The sequence below is a fragment of the Tympanuchus pallidicinctus genome, unplaced genomic scaffold, assembly GCF_026119805.1.
Source record: "Tympanuchus pallidicinctus isolate F22 unplaced genomic scaffold, pur_lepc_1.0 scaffold35, whole genome shotgun sequence".
In the NCBI taxonomy this organism is placed as follows: domain Eukaryota; kingdom Metazoa; phylum Chordata; class Aves; order Galliformes; family Phasianidae; genus Tympanuchus; species Tympanuchus pallidicinctus.
The window spans coordinates 1,432,106-1,452,779 of NW_026294753.1; the positions used below are offsets into that span (position 1 = coordinate 1,432,106).

At 48.1% G+C, this 20,674-nt stretch overlaps 2 protein-coding genes across 4 annotated transcripts; both read left to right on the forward strand.

The window, feature by feature from the left end:
* The first annotated feature begins 478 nt into the window (after positions 1-478).
* LOC128088522 (guanylate-binding protein 1-like) lies at positions 479-5,124 on the forward strand. Of its 2 annotated transcripts, XM_052699177.1 has the most exons (15): positions 479-691; positions 792-904; positions 997-1,106; positions 1,186-1,379; positions 1,499-1,651; positions 1,722-1,822; positions 1,943-2,327; positions 2,411-2,538; positions 2,611-2,720; positions 2,808-2,992; positions 3,063-3,305; positions 3,390-3,670; positions 3,741-3,953; positions 4,018-4,284; positions 4,427-5,124. In XM_052699177.1, exons 1-15 carry the CDS (start codon positions 514-516, stop codon positions 4,640-4,642), a joined length of 2,877 nt encoding a protein of 958 aa, XP_052555137.1. In that variant the 5' UTR covers positions 479-513; the 3' UTR covers positions 4,643-5,124. The 2 variants fall into 2 exon arrangements, with proteins under 2 accessions (XP_052555137.1, XP_052555135.1); XM_052699175.1 differs by having other exon boundaries at positions 490-691; positions 997-1,379.
* Positions 5,125-8,516: 3,392 nt separating this feature from the next.
* Positions 8,517-20,173, forward strand: STX12 (syntaxin 12). 2 transcript variants are annotated; one of them, XM_052699239.1, is made up of 10 exons: positions 8,517-8,704; positions 11,327-11,396; positions 12,302-12,401; positions 13,655-13,792; positions 14,221-14,264; positions 15,732-15,803; positions 16,121-16,226; positions 16,712-16,784; positions 16,956-17,038; positions 18,746-20,173. In XM_052699239.1, the coding sequence occupies exons 1-10, from the start codon at positions 8,593-8,595 to the stop codon at positions 18,836-18,838; spliced, it is 891 nt and encodes a 296-aa protein (XP_052555199.1). In that variant the 5' UTR covers positions 8,517-8,592; the 3' UTR covers positions 18,839-20,173. The 2 variants fall into 2 exon arrangements, with proteins under 2 accessions (XP_052555199.1, XP_052555200.1); XM_052699240.1 differs by lacking the exon at positions 15,732-15,803 and having other exon boundaries at positions 8,519-8,704.
* Positions 20,174-20,674: the final 501 nt, after the last annotated feature.

The window sequence follows — 20,674 nt, forward strand, 5'->3', positions numbered from 1 at the left end:
CATGAACAGGTTCAGTGTGGGAAATGACCGAGCTGCGCTGTGTCCCATTCATGCCTGTGTTTTGTGAGGAGCCCCATTTGCCCACAGTCTTATCATGATGTTGATCCATTGTGGATCCCCTTCATAGCGCTCACGGTACAGCAGTGGACGCACCAACAGACACACAGACAGCCCAAATAAAGCACTGGCCCGCACCAAATCAAAACTGAACAGCTTCACCAAAGTGCTGAAAGCCCCGAATTGCCCCCCAAAATATCTCCCAAACCACCCCGTACCCGCGGGGCTGTGAGCACGCCAGAAGTGGCTGCGATGCTGCCTCCCCGCAGCCAATCACAGTACGTGTTCCACCTACTGACAGCCTGGAAAACCAATAGCCGCCAAGCTTTCACTTTTAGCTTGCGGAGTGGCCAATGGGGAAAGGCAAACAGCAGCGAACCCGGCGTGAGGAGCACTCCCATAGGGCGGGACCAGGCGGGAATCGAAACAGAAACTGTCAGAAGCTCTGCGGCACCCATGGAGCAGCCGCTGCTGTTGGCTGCTGCGGACGGGCCGGGGGGGAGCATACGGCTCTCCCCCCTGGGTCTGGATGCTCTGCGGGCCCTGCCCGCTCCCCTGCACGTGGTGGCGGCGCTGGGGCCGCCCGACGGGGGCTCCGTGTTCCTCATGGAGCAGCTGTCGGGATCGGGCTGCGGTAAGGGAGTGAAAGCCAGGAGGAGGGGAGAAGGGGAGCAGGGGAGTCTGCGGAGATCTGACCCCGCCCTCTCCGCCCCATCCCCTCCGATGCCCTACAGGCTTCCCCGGCAGCCCTGGGCTGTGGATGTGGAGATGCCCGCACCCCAAGTGGCCCGACCGTGAACTGCTGCTGCTGCACGCCGGAGGATTCTTCGGGGGCGAGGAACCGGAGGTAACGACCGGGGTCCGGGTTGGGGCGGCCCCGATCCGCCGCCCCACTGAGCGACCCCCAATTCCCCCCCCCCAATTCCTCCCCCCTCGCAGGATGGCGCCGGGCTGCGGCTCTTCATGCTGCAGCTGCTGCTGGGCAGCGTGCTGGTTTATGGCAGTGGTGACGGCAATGGTGACGCACAGGAACAGCTCGAGCTCCTCACGTATCCTGTGTTCGGGGTGTGGTCCTTTTCCCCCTTTAGGTCTTTCTTGTTTGTTTTCCTGTTTTCCTTCACTGCTCAGCTATGCCCAGAAATTGCCACACCATCTGCGCCTGCTGGAGGAGGAGGAGGATGAAGAAGATGAAGACCATCTGCTGCGCTTCGTGCTGCCACCCTTCGTCTGGAGCCTGTGCAGCACAGCCCAGGCACCCGAGGATGAGGAGTTGTTGGGGGATGAGGACCACAAGCTGGAGCCAGCCCTGCGCGGCCCCCCAGGTGCGCTGTGTCCCCAATTGCCATGTCCCCAGCCCCCATGTCTCTGCATCCCTAGATCCTCACAGCCACCTCTTCCACTCCTGTCCCCATGTCACCCAACTGTCTCTTTGTCCCGACAGGCCCCGTGGCACGCTGTGTCCTGACGCTGTTCCCTGAGCAGAAGCTGTTCCGTGTGTCCGAAAGCAGTGCCGAGGGCCTGACCCAGCTCTGCACCCACCTGCTGGGCTGTGATCCCAAAACAGAGCCTGGAGGGGCAGAAGTGGGCGGTGCCTGTGAGTGGAGGTTCTGAGGGTTGATGGGGGTGATGCTGTGGGACCCCCTCTAAGGATGCCATGTTCCCAGACCTGGCAGCGCTGGCAGAGCGAGTGGTGAATGCAATGCAAGAGGATACAGTGCTGCGGATTGGGCGGCTCTGCCAGGAGGCCAAGGAGATGGCACAGCAGGTAGATGGGGGCACAGAGACACCATGGTGTCCCCATGTCCCCACACCACATTGTCTCCGTGTTCCCATGTCCTGACACCGTGTTGTCTCTATGTTCCCACACTGTGCTGTCCCTACACAGGAGACTGGTGACAAGTGGCCCACAGCCACCAACTTTTGGCAAGATGACACTTTCCTGGGGAACACTGACACCAGTGACACCATCCCACAACACGATGACATCCCCCAGGCCAGCACCTCCCCACGACATGATGACACCGATGGTGACACCACTCAACAACAGGAGGATGCGGCCTGGGTGGAAGCACCATCCCCCCACCCACTGTCCCCGATGCCAGCCCCACTTTGCCTGGTGTACAACAGTGACAATAACAAACCGTCACTCAACCCCAAAGCACTGGCAGTGCTACGTGGTATCACACAGCCGTTGGTGGTTGTGGCCATTGCCGGGCCCTACCGCACTGGCAAGTCTTTCTTGATGAACCGGCTGGCACAGCGGCGTACTGGTGAGCTGGTGCAGGGGAACCACATCCACGTGGGGCATGTTTGGGGGCATTTGGTGGATTTCTGATGGTTTCACTGCCCACAGGTTTCCCGTTGAGCCCCACAGTGCGGGCGGAGACCAAGGGCATCTGGATGTGGTGCCTGCCGCACCCACGCCGGCGTGATGTGGCACTGGTGCTGCTGGATACCGAGGGGCTGGGAGATCCCCAGAAGGTGGGTGCCAGGGGTAAGCAGCCCCAGGCCCTCTCACAGCCTCCTGGACCCTAAATCCAACTGTGTGTGCAGGGTGACAACAGCAATGACGCCTGGATCTTCTCACTGGCAGTGCTGTTGTCCAGCACTCTGGTGTACAACAGCATGTGCACTATCAACCAGCAGGCGCTGGATCAGCTGCGGTATGGGGATGAGCAGGAGGGTAGTGACATTGTTCCCATGGTGGTGACAGCGCTCACATGGTGATAACACTGACATGGGTCTTGCAGGCTGGTGACAGAGCTGACGAATCACATACGCGTGCGGGTGGAGGATGAAGATCCAGCAACTGAGTTCAGCCGCGTCTTCCCCAGCTTCGTCTGGGTCGTGCGTGACTTCACACTGCAGCTGCGGGATGGCGAGCGTGTGCTGACTGAGGATGAGTACCTGGAGGATGCACTGCTCTTAAAGTCCGGTACGGCCATCACCATGTGTCACCATATGTCCCTACGGGTGGTGGCACTGTGCTGATGTTGGCAATGCAGGGAATGGGCGCGTGGTGCAGGAGCACAATGAGTTGCGGCGCTGCCTGCGAGACTTCTTCATAAACCGCAAGCTGTTTGTGCTGGAGAGACCGACGGCTAATGCAAACCTGGCACAACTGGAGGAGATGCAGGAGGATGAACTGCAGCCATGCTTCCGGCAACAGGCAGCTGCCTTCTGCCAGCACATCTGGGAGAAGGCGCCGGTGAAGGAGTTGCCAGGCGGGCGCCAGGTGACGGGCACCAGTGAGTGGCGGTGGCATGAGGATGGTGTGGCACACGGGGGATGTGTGTGGGTGTGATGCGTCTCAGTGATGGTGTCTCCCACAGTGCTGGCTTCCCTGGTGGAGAAATATGTGGCTGCCATTGTGAAAGGTAAAGTGCCTTGTGTGGAGAGCGCAGTGACAGCACTGGCAAGGACCGAGAACACCGCGGCAGTGGCAGCAGCAGTGGCTGAGTACCAGAAGGGCATGGAGCAGGACCTGGTGCTGCCCACGGACTCGCGTGCCACTTTGGTGGATGTGCACCAGCGCTGGGAGCGCCGTGCTGTCACCCTCTTCCTGTCCTGTGCCTTTGCTGACAACGAGCGCACCTACCAATGTCAGCTGATGGTGAGTCACTGTCACGCCGTGGGGTTCTGGGGGCAATTTCTCTTCGATTCAGACCTGTTTTGTGGTGCAGCGAGAGCTGGAGGCGGCCAAGGAGGAGTTCTGCCTGCGCAATGAGGAGGCATCGGAGCAGCGTTGTCAGGCGGTGCTGCGGGAGCTGTGGCAGGACGTGGAGCACCGTCTGCAGTGTGGGGACTATGCAGCACCAGGCGGAGCACAGCTGTTCCAGGATGATCTGTGCCACGTCCTGGAAAAGTACCAGTGGTGGCCTGAGAAGGGTGTTAAGGTGAGTGGGGTGTGATGGAGCCTGGTGTGGCGATGCAGGCGGTGCCTCATAGTTGTACCATCAGGCGGATGCAGTGCTGGACGTGTTCCTGCGAGATCGTGAGCCGCTGGCACAGGCGCTGCATGCGGTCGATGCACGCATGATGATGATGGAGTGGCAGAAGGAGGCAGCAGCAGCCAAGGAGGCAGCAGCCAGGGAGGCAGAGGCAGAGTGCCTGAAGGAGCAGCAACGCAGCCTGGAGGAGCACTGCAGGCAGCTGGAGCAGCAACTGCTGGAGGAGCAGCGCCTGCGGCTGAAGGAGCAAAACCGCCTGCTGGAGCACCACCTGAAGGTGAGCGCTGTGACAGCGTTGTGTGGTGGAACCAGCATGTTGTGGCTGTGCCATGGATGATGGGGTTGTGCAATGGTACCAGTAAACTTTGTGGCTGTATTGTGGCGTTGTGCAGCGGTACCAACAGCACTCTGTCCCACAGGAACATCGGGCACTGATAGAGGAGGGTTACAAGCGTGATGCAGAGAAAATGCAGCTGCAGATCGAGAGGCTGAGGGAGGAGAAGCAGAGAACTGAAAACCACACATGGGTCGTCTCAGCTGTGGGCCTCCTGGTCGAAGTGGCATCACTCTTCCTGCCCGGCATGGTCGTCAAGACAGCAGGCATTGTAGGCAAGCTGATGAAGCGCATCCTGTAACCCAGTCACCTGTCTCTATGACCTGGCTTCAGCTGAGATGGCGTTGAATTTTCCTTCATTGTATTTATGCTGTGTTTGGGCTTTAGGAGAAAAACAGTATTAATAACTGACTGATGTTTTAGCTATTGCTGAGCAGTGTTATACAGAGCCAAGGACATTTCAGTTCTCAGTTTCTCCTACTGCCCTGCCAGTGAGGAGGGCTGTGGGGGATGCAAGGAGTTGGGAGGGGACAGAACTGAGATACCTAACCTGAACTGGCCAAAGGAATATTCAGTATGATATGAGCCTGATAATTGCTAATTATTATGGCTTTTTTTTTGCACAGATATTTCAGTGTTTTCTTGAAACTATATCATTTAGCACTTGATATTTATGTGTCAGTCGAGTTGTTTACCATCTCCAGGAGTTGCATTGAAGTTGTCATTTTGCTGTGCTTTGTGATTTTGGCTTACAGTATGATAAAACTGCTGACTGGGAACTAATCTGGTGTTTGTGCTCAACGCTGTAGTGATCTTTGTACTTTAGGATCTGTATTTTGGATGCTATGAGTAATTACACTTTGCTCTGTCTCCTTGTGGCACCAGACTACAGAGGGAATAAGGGAGGACACTTTCCACCCACTGACCTTAGCTGGCCAAAGGGATATTCCGTTCCATAGGACACTGTACAGAAGGACAGCTTGAAAAAGTGAGTTTGTCAGGTGGGCTGCTGCTGATTGGGGACTGGCTGGAAAACAGTCAGGGCGCTGACCCTCAACCCCACGGCACGGCAGGAGGTGCTCCAGCCCCCGGTGATGGTGGCCATCAGGAGCCCTATCACAGTGGTAAATGATGAAACACCTGGCCAGCCTCAACCAGGGCTCCCTATCTGTTCTGGGAACCTTCTGGGGCATTCTGAGGATTTCTGATGGCTGGCCCCCAAAAACAGAGCTGCAGGTGCAGGGCAACAGCCACAACGATGCCTGGATCTTCATGCTGGCATTGCTGCTCCCCAGCACCTGGTGTACAACAGCCCGGGCATCACTGACCAGCTGGGCAGGAGCAGCTGCAGTATCCTGCAGGGACTGGAATGGAAGTGGGGGAATTGTGGTGAAACTGGGAGATTTCTGGCAAAGAGGGACTTGGGGCAAAGCTGGGGGATTTGGGATGAAACAGGATTTGGGGTGACAGGAAACTTGGGGCAAACTGGAGGATTTAAAGTAAAGCTAGGATTTGGGCAACCGAGTATTTGAAGTGAAGCTGTGGGACTTGGGCCTTGCAGGAGTTGGGATGCAACTGAGAGATTTGAGATAAAACTGAAGGATTTGGCCAATGTGAGACTTGGGGTAAAACTGTGGGGTTTGGGTAATGCAGGATTTATGGCAAAGTTGTAGGATTTAGAGCAACATGGGACTTGAGTTGAAGCTGTGGGATCTGAGGTGAAAGAGGGGATTTGAGGAAATGTTGGATTTGGGGTGAAGTTGTGGGATTTGGGGGATCTTGTATTCAGAGGGAATGCAGACTTGATGGGGTGATAGAGAATTTAGGGTGAAGATGTAGGGTTTGGGAGATGTTGAATTTGGGGGCAGGATGCAGAACTATGGATTTGGGGTGAAAGTGTGGGACACAGGAATCAGGGTCTAAAGGCGGGTACAAGATACAGAGTACAGCTGGGCACTGTAGGGGAGATGGGTATAAGGGGAGGATGCAGGATTTGGGGGACGCAGAATTCAGGGCTCACCCCCATGTGCTCCGTGGGGGATGCTGTGGGCTTCGTGGATCCTTGCAGGGACTGTGCATTCATGCTCTTCTTTCCAGCTTCATGTGGGCAGTATGAGACTTCACCCTAGTCCCAAACGTGGGTGTACCAATCTCACCCTGGGGTGAGGATATAATGACAAAAGGACAGCGATGGGTCATTTTTCTAGCAGGGAGAATAGGCAAAAACAGTTTGAACCAATTTCAGCTGTTTCATCACTGAGGAAGGGTCACCATGCAGGGTGGTCATGGACACAGAAAAAGAGAACATCCGTTAAATCAGAAACCAAAGGGGAGTCCATGGGAAAGAATAAATTCACATGTTGCAGATCTGCTAGCTTTGAGTTTAGATTCTGACTGGTGGGAACTGGGGGTGGCCTCCAAAGAGTCCCCAGCAGAACCTCTGGTTATAATAAAGTGGGGAAAGAGCACAAATTCAAGACAGAAACCAATCAGAAGAGACTGATTAGGTGTCCTTAAAAAATCCTGTGCCCAAATATGGACAAGGTGAGTAACGGGACACCTCTCCAAACAATCACCAACGACTCTTGCTCAAATACAGAAGATTTGGATAATTTTATGAATATATAATAGGTAGGTATGACTATAAGGAGAAACCAGTGTGAAGACTTGGTGAGCACTATTTGTGGGGATTTCTCTCCTTATGCTGCATGCAGAATAAAGCAATGTCTCCTCTCTAAACATTTCTCTATTTTAATGTGTTTTGGGACATTTTATGCGGGCATTGTCATGAGGAGAGGGTGAGAGAGCTGGGGCTGCTCAGCCTGGAGAAGTGGAGGAGCAGGGAGATCTTATTAATGACCATAAATGCCTGGAGGGAAGGTGAAGAGGATGGAGCCAGGTTCTTGCTTGTGGTGCCCAGTGCCAGGACAAGAGGCAAGGGGCACAAACCGGTACATAGGAGGATCCTATCTGAACATCAGGATGTCATTATTTTTATTGTGTATTTCTGCCCTGGAACCGGCTGTCTGAAAAGGTGTGAAACCTCCTCCATGGAGATCTTTAAAAGCCATGTGGATATGGTCCTGGACAAGCAGATCCAGTGTCTCTGCTCGAGCAGGGGTTGGACCAGAGGGACCCTGAGGTCCCTTCTGACTGACCTCAAGCACCCTTTGATTCTGTGATTGTCTTTGGCTGCATAACAAGAACTGAAAGATTAAGGATAAAGCTGAATTCTAAACTGTCCCTCTGCAGCCCAGGGGCACCATGCGGAGCAGATCTCCACGTGCAGCCATGGAGGAGCCCACAGTGCAAAGAGGTCCCACAGGATCAGGCTCCAGGGTGAAGACTGCAGGAGGGCTGGGGGAGCTGCTGCCTACAGGCCTCATGCTGGAGCAGCCCCTGAAAAACTGGCCCTGTGATGCAGAGCTGTGTTAGAGCGGGGCTTGATCTGTAGCCTGTGGGAAGCTCACACAGTTTGGGAAGGACAGCACCGTGTGGGAAGGACCCTGTGCTGGGACAGGGACATGGTGAGGAGGAAGGAGCAGCAGAGATGGGGTGATATGGGCTGAGCACAGCCCCCATTGTACCGTGCTGCTGGGTGAGGGGGAGGTAGAACACGGATGGGATGGAGTATGTGTTGCCTTTAGTTCTCATTGCTCTGGTCTGCTAGCAGTAGGCAATAAATCACATTAACCTCCGTACACTGAGCCTGTTTTGCTTGTGACAGTAACCAGTGAGTGACCTCCCCATCCTATCTCAACCTAAGAGTTATTCCATGTCATTTTCTCCCTCTGCCGCTGCTGAGAAGACGAGCAAGAATTAGAATCAGAATCACAGAATGGCCTGGGTTGAAAAGCACCACAATGCTCGTCTCATTTCAACCCCCTGCTACACACAGGGTCACCAACCAGCAGACCAGGCTGCCCAGAGCCACATCCAGCCTGGCCTCGAATGCCTCCAGGGATGGGGCATCCACAACCTCCCTGGGAGCGGCGTGGTGGTGCTGAGCCGTGTGCCAGTGTCAAAGCGCAGCCGACGCCACAGGGCTGCGACACAGCTTGCGGCCTTCACGCCTTTCTGAGACGCTCCCGTCGTCGTAGCAACCGGAGGCCCCGCCCGGCCGCGCCCGCGCATGCGCAGGCAGCGTCCCATCGGCTTAGGGCGGACGCTCCGTCAGCAGCGGTCGCGCATGCGCGGTGAGCGGCGGGGTGCTGGCAGCCGGGCCTGGAGCAGCCGTCAACTCGCCCGGTCATGTCGTACGGGCCGCTGGATCCCTACCGGGCCGGGCCGACGGCCCCGCCGCGGGATTTCGGTGCTATCATTCAGACATGCAGCGGCAACGTGCAGCGCATCGCGCAGTACAGTGAGTGCCGGAGGACCGGGCCGGGGCTCCTCGGTGGGCCTGGGGCGGGGCGGGGCGGCTGCAGACCTGTTCCAGCTCGTGTCATAAAGTAGTTAATATCGTGGAGTAGTTAATGTCGGTCATTAAGTAGTTAATGTCGTGAAGTAGTCGTTGAAATCCGGGTATTGAGCCCTGCCGCTGTGTGAGGGAATCGTTTCCAGTCGGGTGATCGATCCCTTGGCGAAGATGCTGCCTTTTGTAAAGGTGGAACCCGAATCTTGCTGCCGTGTCTCTGGTCGTCTGAATGCGGCTGGCGGAGTCTGTCAGGTTGGATATTAGGAAAAGCTTCTCTGCAGGAGTGCTCGGGCACTGTGATGGGTGGCTGACCGTCCCTGTGCAGCCTACCAGGCAGAACTGCTGGTAGTTGGATGGTTGGGCTGCGTGGTCTCAGGGATCTTTGCCAACCTCAATGATTTTCTGCCGCTCCACTTTGATCTCACAAGTTGTAAGCATTCCTCAAGCTGTTCTGCCTCCTCTTGGTGTGGCTGCCTGTTAAATTCTTCCTGAAGTTGTCAGAAAACATGGCTTTGGTTTGCCTTGCCTCTTCTGTGTGTTTTCTCTGAGCTTCCTCCTCTAATTAGTTCAGCTCCTCTTCCTCTTAGCACAAGATTGCTTGGTCTCATGACCTGCAGCTGCCCTACCTCAGTGTGCTGCCAATTTCAGATGAAACAAATGTCTTACAGCTTCTATCAAGGTGGGTGGGAACACAGAACAGCTGACTTACCGTTATAGTAATTAGCTGTACTCTGTATTTGATAAAAGGCCTGAAGAGAAACAGAAACCTTGAGCACTTCCTCCTTTCTCCTCTTTTTCCCCATAGGAAAAAGCAGCAAGCAAACAGTGGGGACAGATGGGTTGTATTCATTTGTTTTAGGAAACTCAGCAGAAGTAGCACTTCTCACAAGTGTGCAGAAAGCTGCTGGAGCAAGCTGGCAAAGCTACTGCCTGCAAGGCTGTTGTTTTACCTAAACACCCAGAGGGAGGTTAGAATGTTGTAAGTAATCTGAAGTGCATAACAGCATGGAATGCTTTGTGCCTAAAATTGAAAGGATTTGTAGACTGAAAGCTGCTAACAGAAGGGACTTTCTATATTGATGTGTGTGCTTGGTGCCCAAAAATGAAGGGGAAGAGCTCCAGCCTCTCTGTTGCTTTGTTGCCATTTTCTGTAGGTTTTGTGCGTTACTGTTGGATGAAATAAGCTATGCGTGGAAAATTGTGGGAACTGGTGAAGGCAAGAACAGAAAACACATTGCCTGGCATGGCAATGGGACTTGTACAAGAATATGCTCTCAAAGGAGGGAAAAATAAATAGCACAGAATATCTTGATGTAGCACAAACTCCACTTGCTTGGTCCTTGATGTCCACACGGTGTATGGCCTGTGTGTTGTCAGTTTAACTTGGCTGCAAACTCTTTGGACCTGCATGTGGCTCGTAGATCTGTGAAATTAGTGCAGTCTTGCTTGCTAAAAGCAGCATTCAGCTTGTTGTATCAGAAGTTGTTAAACAACTCCTCGCTGTATGGACTAATAGAAACCAGAAATGCATCATGCTGTATGCAGAAGTCAGAATTATTGCCTCATTACTGATTGAATCATACTGCAGCCCTGGCTCAATTGCTGTTGTTATAAGCAGTTACCCTTCACTTTAGAAGAGAGGTCTGTCATTGGAATCTGGTGTTTCTTTAGCAACACATTTCATCAACTGAAGTGTTTCGCTCCGGGCTAAAAGCAGGAATTGCACCAGTAGAATCTCACTGAACTGGAAGTATCTCTTGTTATTTCACTGACACTCAGCTGCCTTTAGAACAATGCTAAGTTGATGCTTCTATGTCCTGCCTCGCTGCTTGAGGGAATAGGGAATGATTTCATGATTGCTAGGAGCCCATCAGGTTTTGTCCTACTGGTGCCCCCAGCATCTCTTACTAATGCTAAGGAGCATGCAGCTGCAGGATACAGCAGGTCAGCGTGCTGGGCTGCTCAAACATTCTGCCTCCCCCTTCTGAGGCAGAGGGGAAGGGGTGGCTGCTTTGCAGGTGTGTTAAGGGTTTGGTGGTTGTATGATAAGCAGTGCCTGCATAAGAGGAACTGTGGATGAAGATAGGGAATGGCTAGAACTTCTCTGGCTACAATCTGATTAAGATTGATGTAAGCTAACGCTGCTCTAGCTGCTGTACCTGAAAGACTTTACCAGTACTGCAACAGCTTCTGTCTATCAGGAGTAGCAAAACACAGATTATTTGGTTTTGTTTTTTAAATAAAGTGGTTCTGGCAGTGATGGTCTGAGATGTAGGAACAAAAATTATTATTGGTTTAGGAAAATTGAGGAAGAGGAGCATGCAAGCTTTTAGGTACGTAGTGCAGCCTCCACATCCCAAAGGTGAATCTGTCATCTTTCTGTCTGAAAGTTAATCTAGTGAGCTAGACCGTGGCTAAATGGGGATGTTTAAATGCAAGGTCTAAGTGTTGTGTTACCAGCTTGAGTTAAACAAAATATGGAGAGATCTTTCATTGGAGAAGCCCTTAAAGAAGGGGTAACATATACTAAAACTCCTCTTGCTAATCTTGTGGTCTCTTTATCTTCAGCTGCTCAGATAAAGAATTTGATGAGCCAGCTGGGAACCAAGCAGGACTCCAGCAAGCTGCAGGAAAACTTGTAAGTGTTCACTGAGTAAAAGTTGTTCAGGCTCTTTTATTTTTACCTTTGTTCTTAGAGAAGTGAGTTACTTTGGATAAATGCTTTACTGCATGAATTTATTATGGTCTTACAAAGCAAACGTTACTAGATGTGTGAAGTAGTTTAGTGAACATATGAAGGTGTTCCTGCAGGACTCCAGAGAAACCACTCAAAGCTACTGAGTAAGATTGACTAGAAAATGGTATATAGAACCTAAAAAGAGCAGTATGATATTAGCCACGTGTTACCTGAGGAGTAGCCCTAGTAGTTCTCTTGTGGGTTAAAAGAAATGCTTGTCATACTGGGTACTTTGTCCTCACGTAAGGGCAATCCAGAACAGTGAGGAAGGCCTGTATTTGATGGAAAGACAGCTTTTAATACAGAAGAATTTGAGGTGCTAGAAAGATGAGCAATCCTCTCCGGCAGCCAAAATGCAAGGTATAACTTCACAACGAGCCAGTGGAGGACAGTGTAGAAAACATTTTAACAGTGCAGTCTATAATATGTCCCACAGAGACTGGACAGGCAGTCTGTGCATCTTATAACTGCTTGAAAAGCAGAAATAGAATGTTATGGAGAGAATAAATTCTGGATTAAGAAATGTCAGAAGTGAGTTTTTCTGTAATCTTTCACGTGAATGCACCTTGAATCTGAATGTGCAACATCCTCGTTTTCGTAATAGCTGCTTGTCACATAAATACATCAGTTGTGATGGTTGGCACTGCGCTCACTACACGTGGAGTACATTTCTGTTCTCTTAGGGAAAAATATCCTTAAAGATGTGTGAGCTTGGAAACCTTACTTGGTCATTATTGTAAATGTTGAAATGCTCAGGTTGCTTTTTGGAAGAAACTTGTGTCACTGTTTCTGCATCACTGTTTTAGACAACAGCTACAGCATTCTGCAAACTGCTTGGCCAAAGAGACCAATGAGTATCTCAAAGAGCTGGGGTCTCTACCACTTCCTCTGTCTGCTTCTGAACAGGTATGCATGTACAATTTTCTAGAGTTTTTTGACTTGATAAGCTGGCTTAGAGTGCAATTTCACAGAGCTTTAACTGGCACAGCTGAAGAGACAGCAGCTTTCTGCAATGAAGGCAGTTGTTGAAATGGGAAGGCAAATTAAGCCAGCTACATCCTGAGTGCGTGATGCTGGGGGGGGAAACGTTTATCAGCAGCAAATAGCTCTAAAACTTGGGGAGAGCTGAGTATGGAACTCTGTTTCTGAAGAAATAATCTTGTTTACAGAGCAGTCTGGTGATGTGAGACCGCATTTTTTGGATAAAAACTCAGTGCAAGCTGAATGTCAGTATGAAGTGTGATTGTACCAAGAAACTTTTCCTTCCATGGGATTTATGGCCTGAACTGAAGGTGGGGGAGGGAAGGAGCTGACTCAGCTTGCTCACATCTAAAGAAATCTGCTGAGGCAATGCTTATGACTTTGTGTCTGGCAAAACAGTCTTTCAGGGCATCCCTTCCTGTGGGGAAGGGGAGGGAAGGGATGCTCCTGTGCTGTTGGAGTCTTTTGTCTCCAAATCACTGCCGCAGTGCTGGCTTATCTGCTTTTGTGATGCTGTTATGGGATCATCTGTGGATATGGGTCAGCAGATGTTGTCTTAGTAGATCCAATTCTCTATCTAAAGGTTTAAATACCGCCTGTAAGTACAGCGGTGTGTTGTGTGTTTGCTCAGAAAGTATTTTTCAGTTAATCTCGCTCTAAGCAAAGTCCGGTCACATGGCTGAGTGTGGCACTGACTTCTGTAAGTGAACGCAGCCCACTGAAGCGGTGCGGTTGAAATCTGTAGGAGCAAGATCTCATTGATAATGTATGTATTATTTTTCTTTGACGTATCTGCTGAATTGCTACAAGCTTCTTGAAAGTACTAGAGAGCCTACAGGTTGAGAGGGCTACTGGTAATCTCTGCAGTGGAAAGTGTAAGAATCAGCTGTAGTATTGACTGTCCTTGGGTCAAGTCTTTTTTCCAACTTCTTGTTTTCCATACATGGGGTGTCACAACACAAAGGGAACGTGCCAGGGAAACATGCACAGCACAGTTCCACAGTAGGTAGAGCACAGAGCATTTGGGCTTTTTGTTCTCCAGTTTCTGCCCCAGAATGCTGGAAACAAAGGATCACTTAAATGTTAGCATTTACTTTTCTTTTTATGCTGTTTTGGAGATGGTTGCACGTGAATGGCAGTACCTGAATGCTTGTTGTTTTGTTGTTTTTTTTCCTTAGCGTCAACAGAGGCTTCAGAAAGAACGTTTAATGAATGATTTCTCTGCAGCCTTAAATAATTTCCAGGCAGTACAGAGGCAAGTGTCAGAGAAGGAAAAAGAGACTGTAGCAAGGGCAAGAGCTGGCTCCCGTATCTCTGTAAGTATTTGCAGGCGTTCTGTTGTGATGTAGTGGATTTACAAATCATTTCAGAGATCTTGTCTTTGCCCACTGACTTCATGATTGTCTACTGGTTCATCACTGAGCGCAGATGAGGCCTCAGTAGGTTGTTTTGCTGTTCCAGATGTTGTAATTAGTAGGCACACATCTTGATATGCTGATGCACTGATGATCTGAATAAAGAGACTCTTGTCTTTGCCTTTCAGTTGCCTTTGATTTGCAAAAAGAGTCTGAATTTAAAATTAAATCTGGTCTAAACTCCCTCAGGTTAAATCTGAAAGTTGAAGAGACAATGGCAAAGAACTCTCTGGGCAGCATATGCCTTTGTCTTCAGGATATACCTGTTGATTTTGTTTGCTAGTAGTTCTGGTAGTCTGAAATGTTAACACCTCATTTATTTATTCCAGGCTGATGAGCGGTTCAGAGAAGAACAGCTTGTTTCGTTTGATAGGTAACAGCTGCTTGCATTCTTGGGGTACACTCTTACCTATGCATAATTAAAATGATTGTAGATATACTGTAGCTTGGGCAAGGCTCTTTCAGCTGAATGAAAAGCAGAAAGATGCTGTGCAGTTTGTACAGTGTTTGTAATATACAGTGTTTAAAAAAAAAAGTGCATGGCAGTATCTGAGCCTGCAGAAATGTAGGCAGTTGATTACTGTCCCAGTGGGAATAGTTCAGTCCCCAGTGTGTGGTAGTTGGAACTCCTGGTGTTCTGGACTGTGAGCACAAGATTACCAGGCATGTTTTCTGTCACCAAACAATTTCCAAAAAAAAAAACCAACTCCATACTACTTTCATGAGTTTGTGTGTTATCTATGAGCCCAGATGGAGCCGTTACGAAGTAGTGGATGAGACTGCTCTAAACTCAGAAGCCTTGGAGGTAATAATCCATTGATACCAGAACAGCCTAGTCAACATCACTATAAAATATCAGGCTCATATATAGATTCTGCAGTGACTTTGTGCCTGCATAGCAGATGAGTTTGCAGAATGTTGCATCAGCTCTACAGTGAGTCAAGTGAACTCAAGACACTGCAAAAGTGTTTGTGATTACGGTGTCAGCTTCCACTATGCATGCCTGAAAAATGGAGGATGAAATACGTTGGCCCTATCTGTATAAACCTTGTAAGGCTCTAAATCAAGGCACCCATCTTAGACATCTCATCCCCTGATCAGCTGTTTGGTGTTAGTCCTGTGGTTCCACATGCTGAATTGTTCAGTTATAGAGATGCTGTGATGAGTTTGAAGTCTTGCTCACTAATGCACGGGGTGCCACATAAATACTTGCTTGTGGAGAGGCCCTCGTCTCAGAGTGAGTGTGAGTGATGTTCTGAAGAGGCACTAAGGACTAGGCTGCAAATATTTCCATATTTGAAATTGTCCTTATGTGCTGTACATCAGACACTGGTGCCTTAAACCTGAAGATTCTGCTGTCAACTCAGCAGAATTCCTGAATGTCTCTGCTGTATCTGATCTATTCAAGTAGTTTATTGTCATTTCTTTTTGTGCTTGGAGCCTTTGGAAGTTGGAGTTATGTCACAGCATGCCTGTTGGGTATATTGCAGTGCTTTCAGATACACTTGGCTCCGAGAAGAAGAGGGAGATATTACCCCAGAAGACTTTTGTGCTGGACACATAGCTGACTTTGTATTATCAGTACTGCCTTCACTGTAATCAGTGTGTGCCACTTACGTGGCAGTTATGAAGTACTGCCATCAGGGTGGGTGTGCACCGTGATACAGAGACTTTTCTAAGCATCCCTCTTGATGTGTGACTTAATTTGCAGTTCTTGCTAGATTAATGAATGAAAATACTAAAGGTTCTTCGTATCCCCAGATGGCAGATAGCAAATGAGAATCTTAGCACCAAGATGCTTGCCAGGTGTTCTTTTGATTTGATAATGTTGTGCTTGCAGGCTGCTCTCCATCAAGACTTTCACCCTGATTGATTCCCCCTTTTTTGTGGGGGATGGTGAGAGGAAAGGAAGGTACAGACACTTTAAAAAGCAAACTTAAAAAAAGCAACCTCAAATAAGGCCTGTCCTATAATGCTATAGGTAATGGTCACATCCTAGCACAAACTATCCTATGCATGTACTGCTTTTCAGTTTCTCCACTTTTCTTGGTCTGTCCCTATTATTGTTCTCACTTGTAATTGCTGTCATAAGTCTGCAGTTAGTTGCAAGGCTGGTGTTGTTCTGTAGGAACCCTTTCAACTTTAACACCCTGGTGATTCAGTGTAATCATAGTGAGAAAATATTCCTGTGCTGAAAGAAACAATGTTTTACTTTCCTTCTCTTCACAGTGGTGAAGACTGGAATCAAATGCAGTCTCAAGAAGATGATGTGGCAATAACTGAACAGGATCTTGAGCTTATTAAAGAAAGAGAAACGGCAATCAGGCAATTAGAGGTGAAGAGCAGATCCTGCACTTATGTTAATATATAGTTAACAATATTAGAATATAAACCAAAGAATTCATGCAGTGCTATCTAATGGGATGGGCTGAGCAGACCTGAAGGTAAAAGAACTGTTCCTTGTAGAAAGGATTGATGCCAAGATAAATCTCCCTGCTCCAGTTTAAGGAGACTAGGTACATTTTCCTTCAGTGTTTGCTGGTGGGCCTTCAGAGATGGTAGGAGCAACTCGTGACAGGGTTCATCTCAATTCCCTACTCTGCTAATTGCTTGTGACATGAAAGAAAGAACAAGCAGTGAGAATATTGCAAGCTCTTATGTTAATCCTAAGTTCCATCAATAGCAACATCGAGTCACCTGACTCAGTGAGTGATGGTACCTATTCAGTTATTGTGAGTGATGTTCTGAAGAGGCACTAAGGACTAGGCTGCAAAAAAGCTGTAACCAGTGTTTTGTATAACTTGTCAAACTTGTCTTCAGGCCGACATTTTGGATGTCAATCAGATATTTAAGGATTTAGCCATGATGATTCACGACCAAGGAGATATGATTGGTAAGTGTTTGGATAATAAGAAGCTTCTTTTCTAGTTCAGTTGCACATTCTGCCTGTGTAGTTCAATTTTTCTGATATTTTATTTAAAAAAAAAAAGATTGTATTTCTTTTTTTTTTTTTTTAAGCATCAAAAGTCTGAATTATTTTACAGGTTCTCTTATTTTTCCATAGATAGCATAGAGGCAAATGTGGAAAGTGCAGAAGTTCATGTGGAAAGAGCCAGTGAGCAGTTACAGAGAGCTGCCTATTATCAGGTAAATTATGTATGCTTGCATTACTGTCAGTGTACAGGTGAGTACCAGTAATGGTACAGCTCTAACAAGATGCTAAGGACTGCAGCACACCAAACAGACCATTAAAAACACATCATGCAAATTGGCACTCCCACAGAATTGTGCTGAAAGGAATTGATAAAGCAACTGACTCGAGAACATTCAGTTGAAATTAGCCTTCTAATTCAGAGTGGTGTAGTCAGTCTGTTCCTCCATCTCGGTATTCTCAGCAGGTTTAAATGTTTAGCTGTCTTTGTTCTCAGGGGAGAGCTGAGCAGTTCTGCTAACAGCAGTTTGGCATGTTGTGGCCATCTTATAAACATATCAGCTAAGCCAAGATTTCATGTAAGAAATTGGCTTAAAAAAAAGATTCTTAAAAAATAAAATCCTTGCCCAAACTAAGGGAACTCGTGATGACCAAGATTTGCAGCACCTTTCTAACTGCTCAGTTTCCAACCTGTGATCTGACTTCCTTGTCCAGTCACCTCTTCTGCATTGGTTTTCACTGCTACTTAAATCATTTTTATGGTGCCCATGGTTTCCATAGCATCCTTACATTCCTGTTGGTGGAAATGTCTGCCCGGTGATGGGCGAGAGGCATTGGGCACTGACTGGAACACGAGGTCCTTTTTGGGCATCAGGAAGCTCTTCTGTGCTGTGCAAGTGACAGAGGACCAGAAGAGTTGGCCTGGAGAGGCTGTGGATTCTCCTCCTTGGAGGAGTTGCCTGGATGTGGTCGTTGGCAGTGTGCTGTGGGTGTCCCTGCTTGAGCAGTGGTTGGACAGAGACCCAGAGCTGCCTTCTGACCTCATCCACCTGTGGTTGTTGTGACTGTTGGCTCAGGTTCTGTGAGGAAAAAGGTTTCTGCTCCCACACAAGATAAAAAAAAATTGGGTGCTTTTAAGTGTTGAGATGTTGAAAAGCTTTACACTCAGTGCTGTTTAACTGCAAGAAGAAAGTAGCTTTTGCCACCTGGCAGCATGTAGTATTTATAAATGCTTTGAGATGGCAGTAAATCCATCCAAAACAGTGTACCAAGACAGGTATACTAGGCACATATTAGATGTGTTTTTTTTCTAGTCAGAGAAGGAAGTGATTATACATAACCAGTCTCAGAGCATTATGTGAAGTTAAAAATACTCAGTGCACGTGGACACTGTGGCTTCCTATGATGAAGAAAGCGATCAAACTAAAACTAAGTACAGTAACTGTATGCTGCATCATTTAAGCTGTAGAAATGCTGTACTATCTCTGCACCAGACTATGGGGGGATTGTGTCACAGGAATGGCATTTTCATTTGTTTTAGCTGGAAGATCCCAATAGCTAGAGATGTTTAGCTTTCCTTTGCAGCCTTGGTGGCAGACCTTAGCAGGAAATGTATATTAGGTGTTGCCGACTTCCCTGTTTGTAGTAATCTTGAAGTACAATTTTGAATTTGCCTTAAGAATAGCAGAATTTGTTACATTCTGATTTAATTGCATTTCTTAGACCTAAAAAACATTTAGTTGTGGCTTATGCTATTTAAGGAACATGAAATTGTATAAATGGTACTTGTTAATTCCCTTGAATAATTATGGGTATTGAGTGCTCTGACTCACCAAATTCAGTAACATGAACTGGCAAACTTGCTTTTTCTTCCTCATCTGCTCTTGATATCAGTGGCTTTTTTATTTTCCTTCCTTCTTCAGAAGAAATCCCGCAAGAAGATCTGTATCCTGATTCTTGGCCTTGCTGTGGCTTCTATAATCATAGGATTAATTATCTGGTGGACAGCAAAGTGAGATCTTCACGTGGAACCTTGTCTCATTGCTGAGAATATTTTTCCCCCAGCACGAACAGGCAGACTTGTCTCGGAAATGAAACCACCCTGAGAGAGCACAAGCTGGAACTACTTCTAGTAATAGTTATTAGCAACTAATGTGCAGACAACTAGTATTTGGAATTAGTGAACCATGGAGACAGTATTTATCAGTTTATATACAAATTATATTGTTTTATGTAACTAACATCTTGTGGTTTTGCTTTCTGTAATGCATTATTCCCTGTCCCAACTGTATGCTGAAGTGTGATCAATAATTGGAGATGTCTTGTTTATTTTGACAAGTGGCAGAAATTTGACTTTTTATATGTACAGATAACTTTGGACTGGAATGACATTCAAAGAGGGCACAACACTGACTTTCATTACCTTAATCCTGCAGTTTCTCAAGTCTCCGATATCTGCCCCATGGTTTTATTGGTCTCTGGGTGGCTATGGTTCTAAATTCAATTGAAGAGAAAGATGCCACTGCAGATCTGAGAAGCAAGAAGTATGCATGGATGATGATCAGAACTGCGTGCTTAGGAACAGTCAGTTTAGCCTTGAGACTCGTTGTTTTTATAAATTTTTGTGCATGGTTGGGGTTGTGGTTTTTTTAATGCACCAGTTGAGTACTGTGAGTCTGAGGACGTCCTATCTAGCAGTGCAATGTCATTGATGAAATTAGCTGATGGTTTACTATTGGACAAATAAATCTCTTTCAATGCTGACTCTCAAAGCACTAAAATACAAGTTGAGTTTCTTGCTCCTAATTGATTTTTTTTCTTGGAGAAAATGGTGTAAAGATGAGGAAGCAGGTACCTAAGCTTACAGGTAAACAAGACAGATGTGTATTATGAGAAATCCTGCTTTGAAGGACTCTTGAAGCTTCTTGTAATGTATCAGTAAATATTGTGTGGCTTGTGAATGTCTGTTATTTTTCCATTCTTTATGAAACAAAGTGCAGAAATTGGCTGAGCAAAGTGCAAAGGTTTTGAGACTGAGGATGTGTGTGCAAATTAAGGATTGCTGCTTCTAGCTGTCTTGCTAGCAGAGCTGGTCAGGACGTAGCAGTCACTCCCTGCTTTGTTGTAGCTCTAAACTGACATGCACTGAGGGATCAGTAACCTGTCTCAAGCCCATCATAGTGTGGTAAATGCATCGTACTGACCCATTTTGTATTTAATCCTTCTTCCATGTCTCCTGTGTAATAAAGTAAATGTGAAAGCTGGGAAGGGAGGGTGTTCTCCCAATTGCACATTGGTTTGCACTACTGCGCCATCATTCCAATAACTATCAATAAACACTTTTAAAAGCCTTTGCCAGAGCTTCTTTCTCATGCAGCTTAAATGGTGCCAGAAGTGTGATTGCAGATTCCTCTGTAAGTCTGCTTTATAGAAGCACCAGCAGCGTCTCTTCCAATTTAGCACTGCAGTCTGTGATTCTTCAGCATGAAACACCCTCATAGTAAGTAATTTAATCACAGAATGGCCAGGGTTGGAAGGGAATCTCCAACCCCCTGCCACACGCAGGGCCACCAACCTCCACATTTCACAGCAGCCCAGGCTGCCCAGGGCCCCATCCAACCTGGCCTTGAACACCTCCAGGGATGGACGGGGCATCACAGCCTCTCTGGGCAGCTGTTCCAGCACCTCACCGCTCTCATAGCACAGAACTTCCCCCTGACATCCAACCTCAATCTTTCCTCCCTCAATTCAAACCATTTCCCCTTGTCCTGCTGTTATCTCCCCTTTCCAAGAGTTGACTCCCCTCCTGTCTGTAGGCTCCCTTTAGGTACTGAAAGGCACTGAGGTCACAT

Excerpts from the sequence above, each read along its gene's own strand:
- LOC128088522 (XM_052699175.1), top strand. The coding sequence starts at position 587 with ATGCTCTGCGGGCCCTGCCCGCTCCCCTGCACGTGGTGGCGGCGCTGG. Across the intron at positions 1,823-1,942 it reads CCAAGGAGATGGCACAGCAG|GAGACTGGTGACAAGTGGCC; the intron begins GTAGATGGGGGC and ends GTCCCTACACAG. Across the intron at positions 2,539-2,610 it reads GGCTGGGAGATCCCCAGAAG|GGTGACAACAGCAATGACGC; the intron begins GTGGGTGCCAGG and ends CTGTGTGTGCAG.
- STX12 (XM_052699239.1), top strand. The coding sequence starts at position 8,593 with ATGTCGTACGGGCCGCTGGATCCCTACCGGGCCGGGCCGACGGCCCCG. Across the intron at positions 11,397-12,301 it reads AGCAAGCTGCAGGAAAACTT|ACAACAGCTACAGCATTCTG; the intron begins GTAAGTGTTCAC and ends TCACTGTTTTAG. Across the intron at positions 14,265-15,731 it reads CAGCTTGTTTCGTTTGATAG|GCTGCTCTCCATCAAGACTT; the intron begins GTAACAGCTGCT and ends TTGTGCTTGCAG.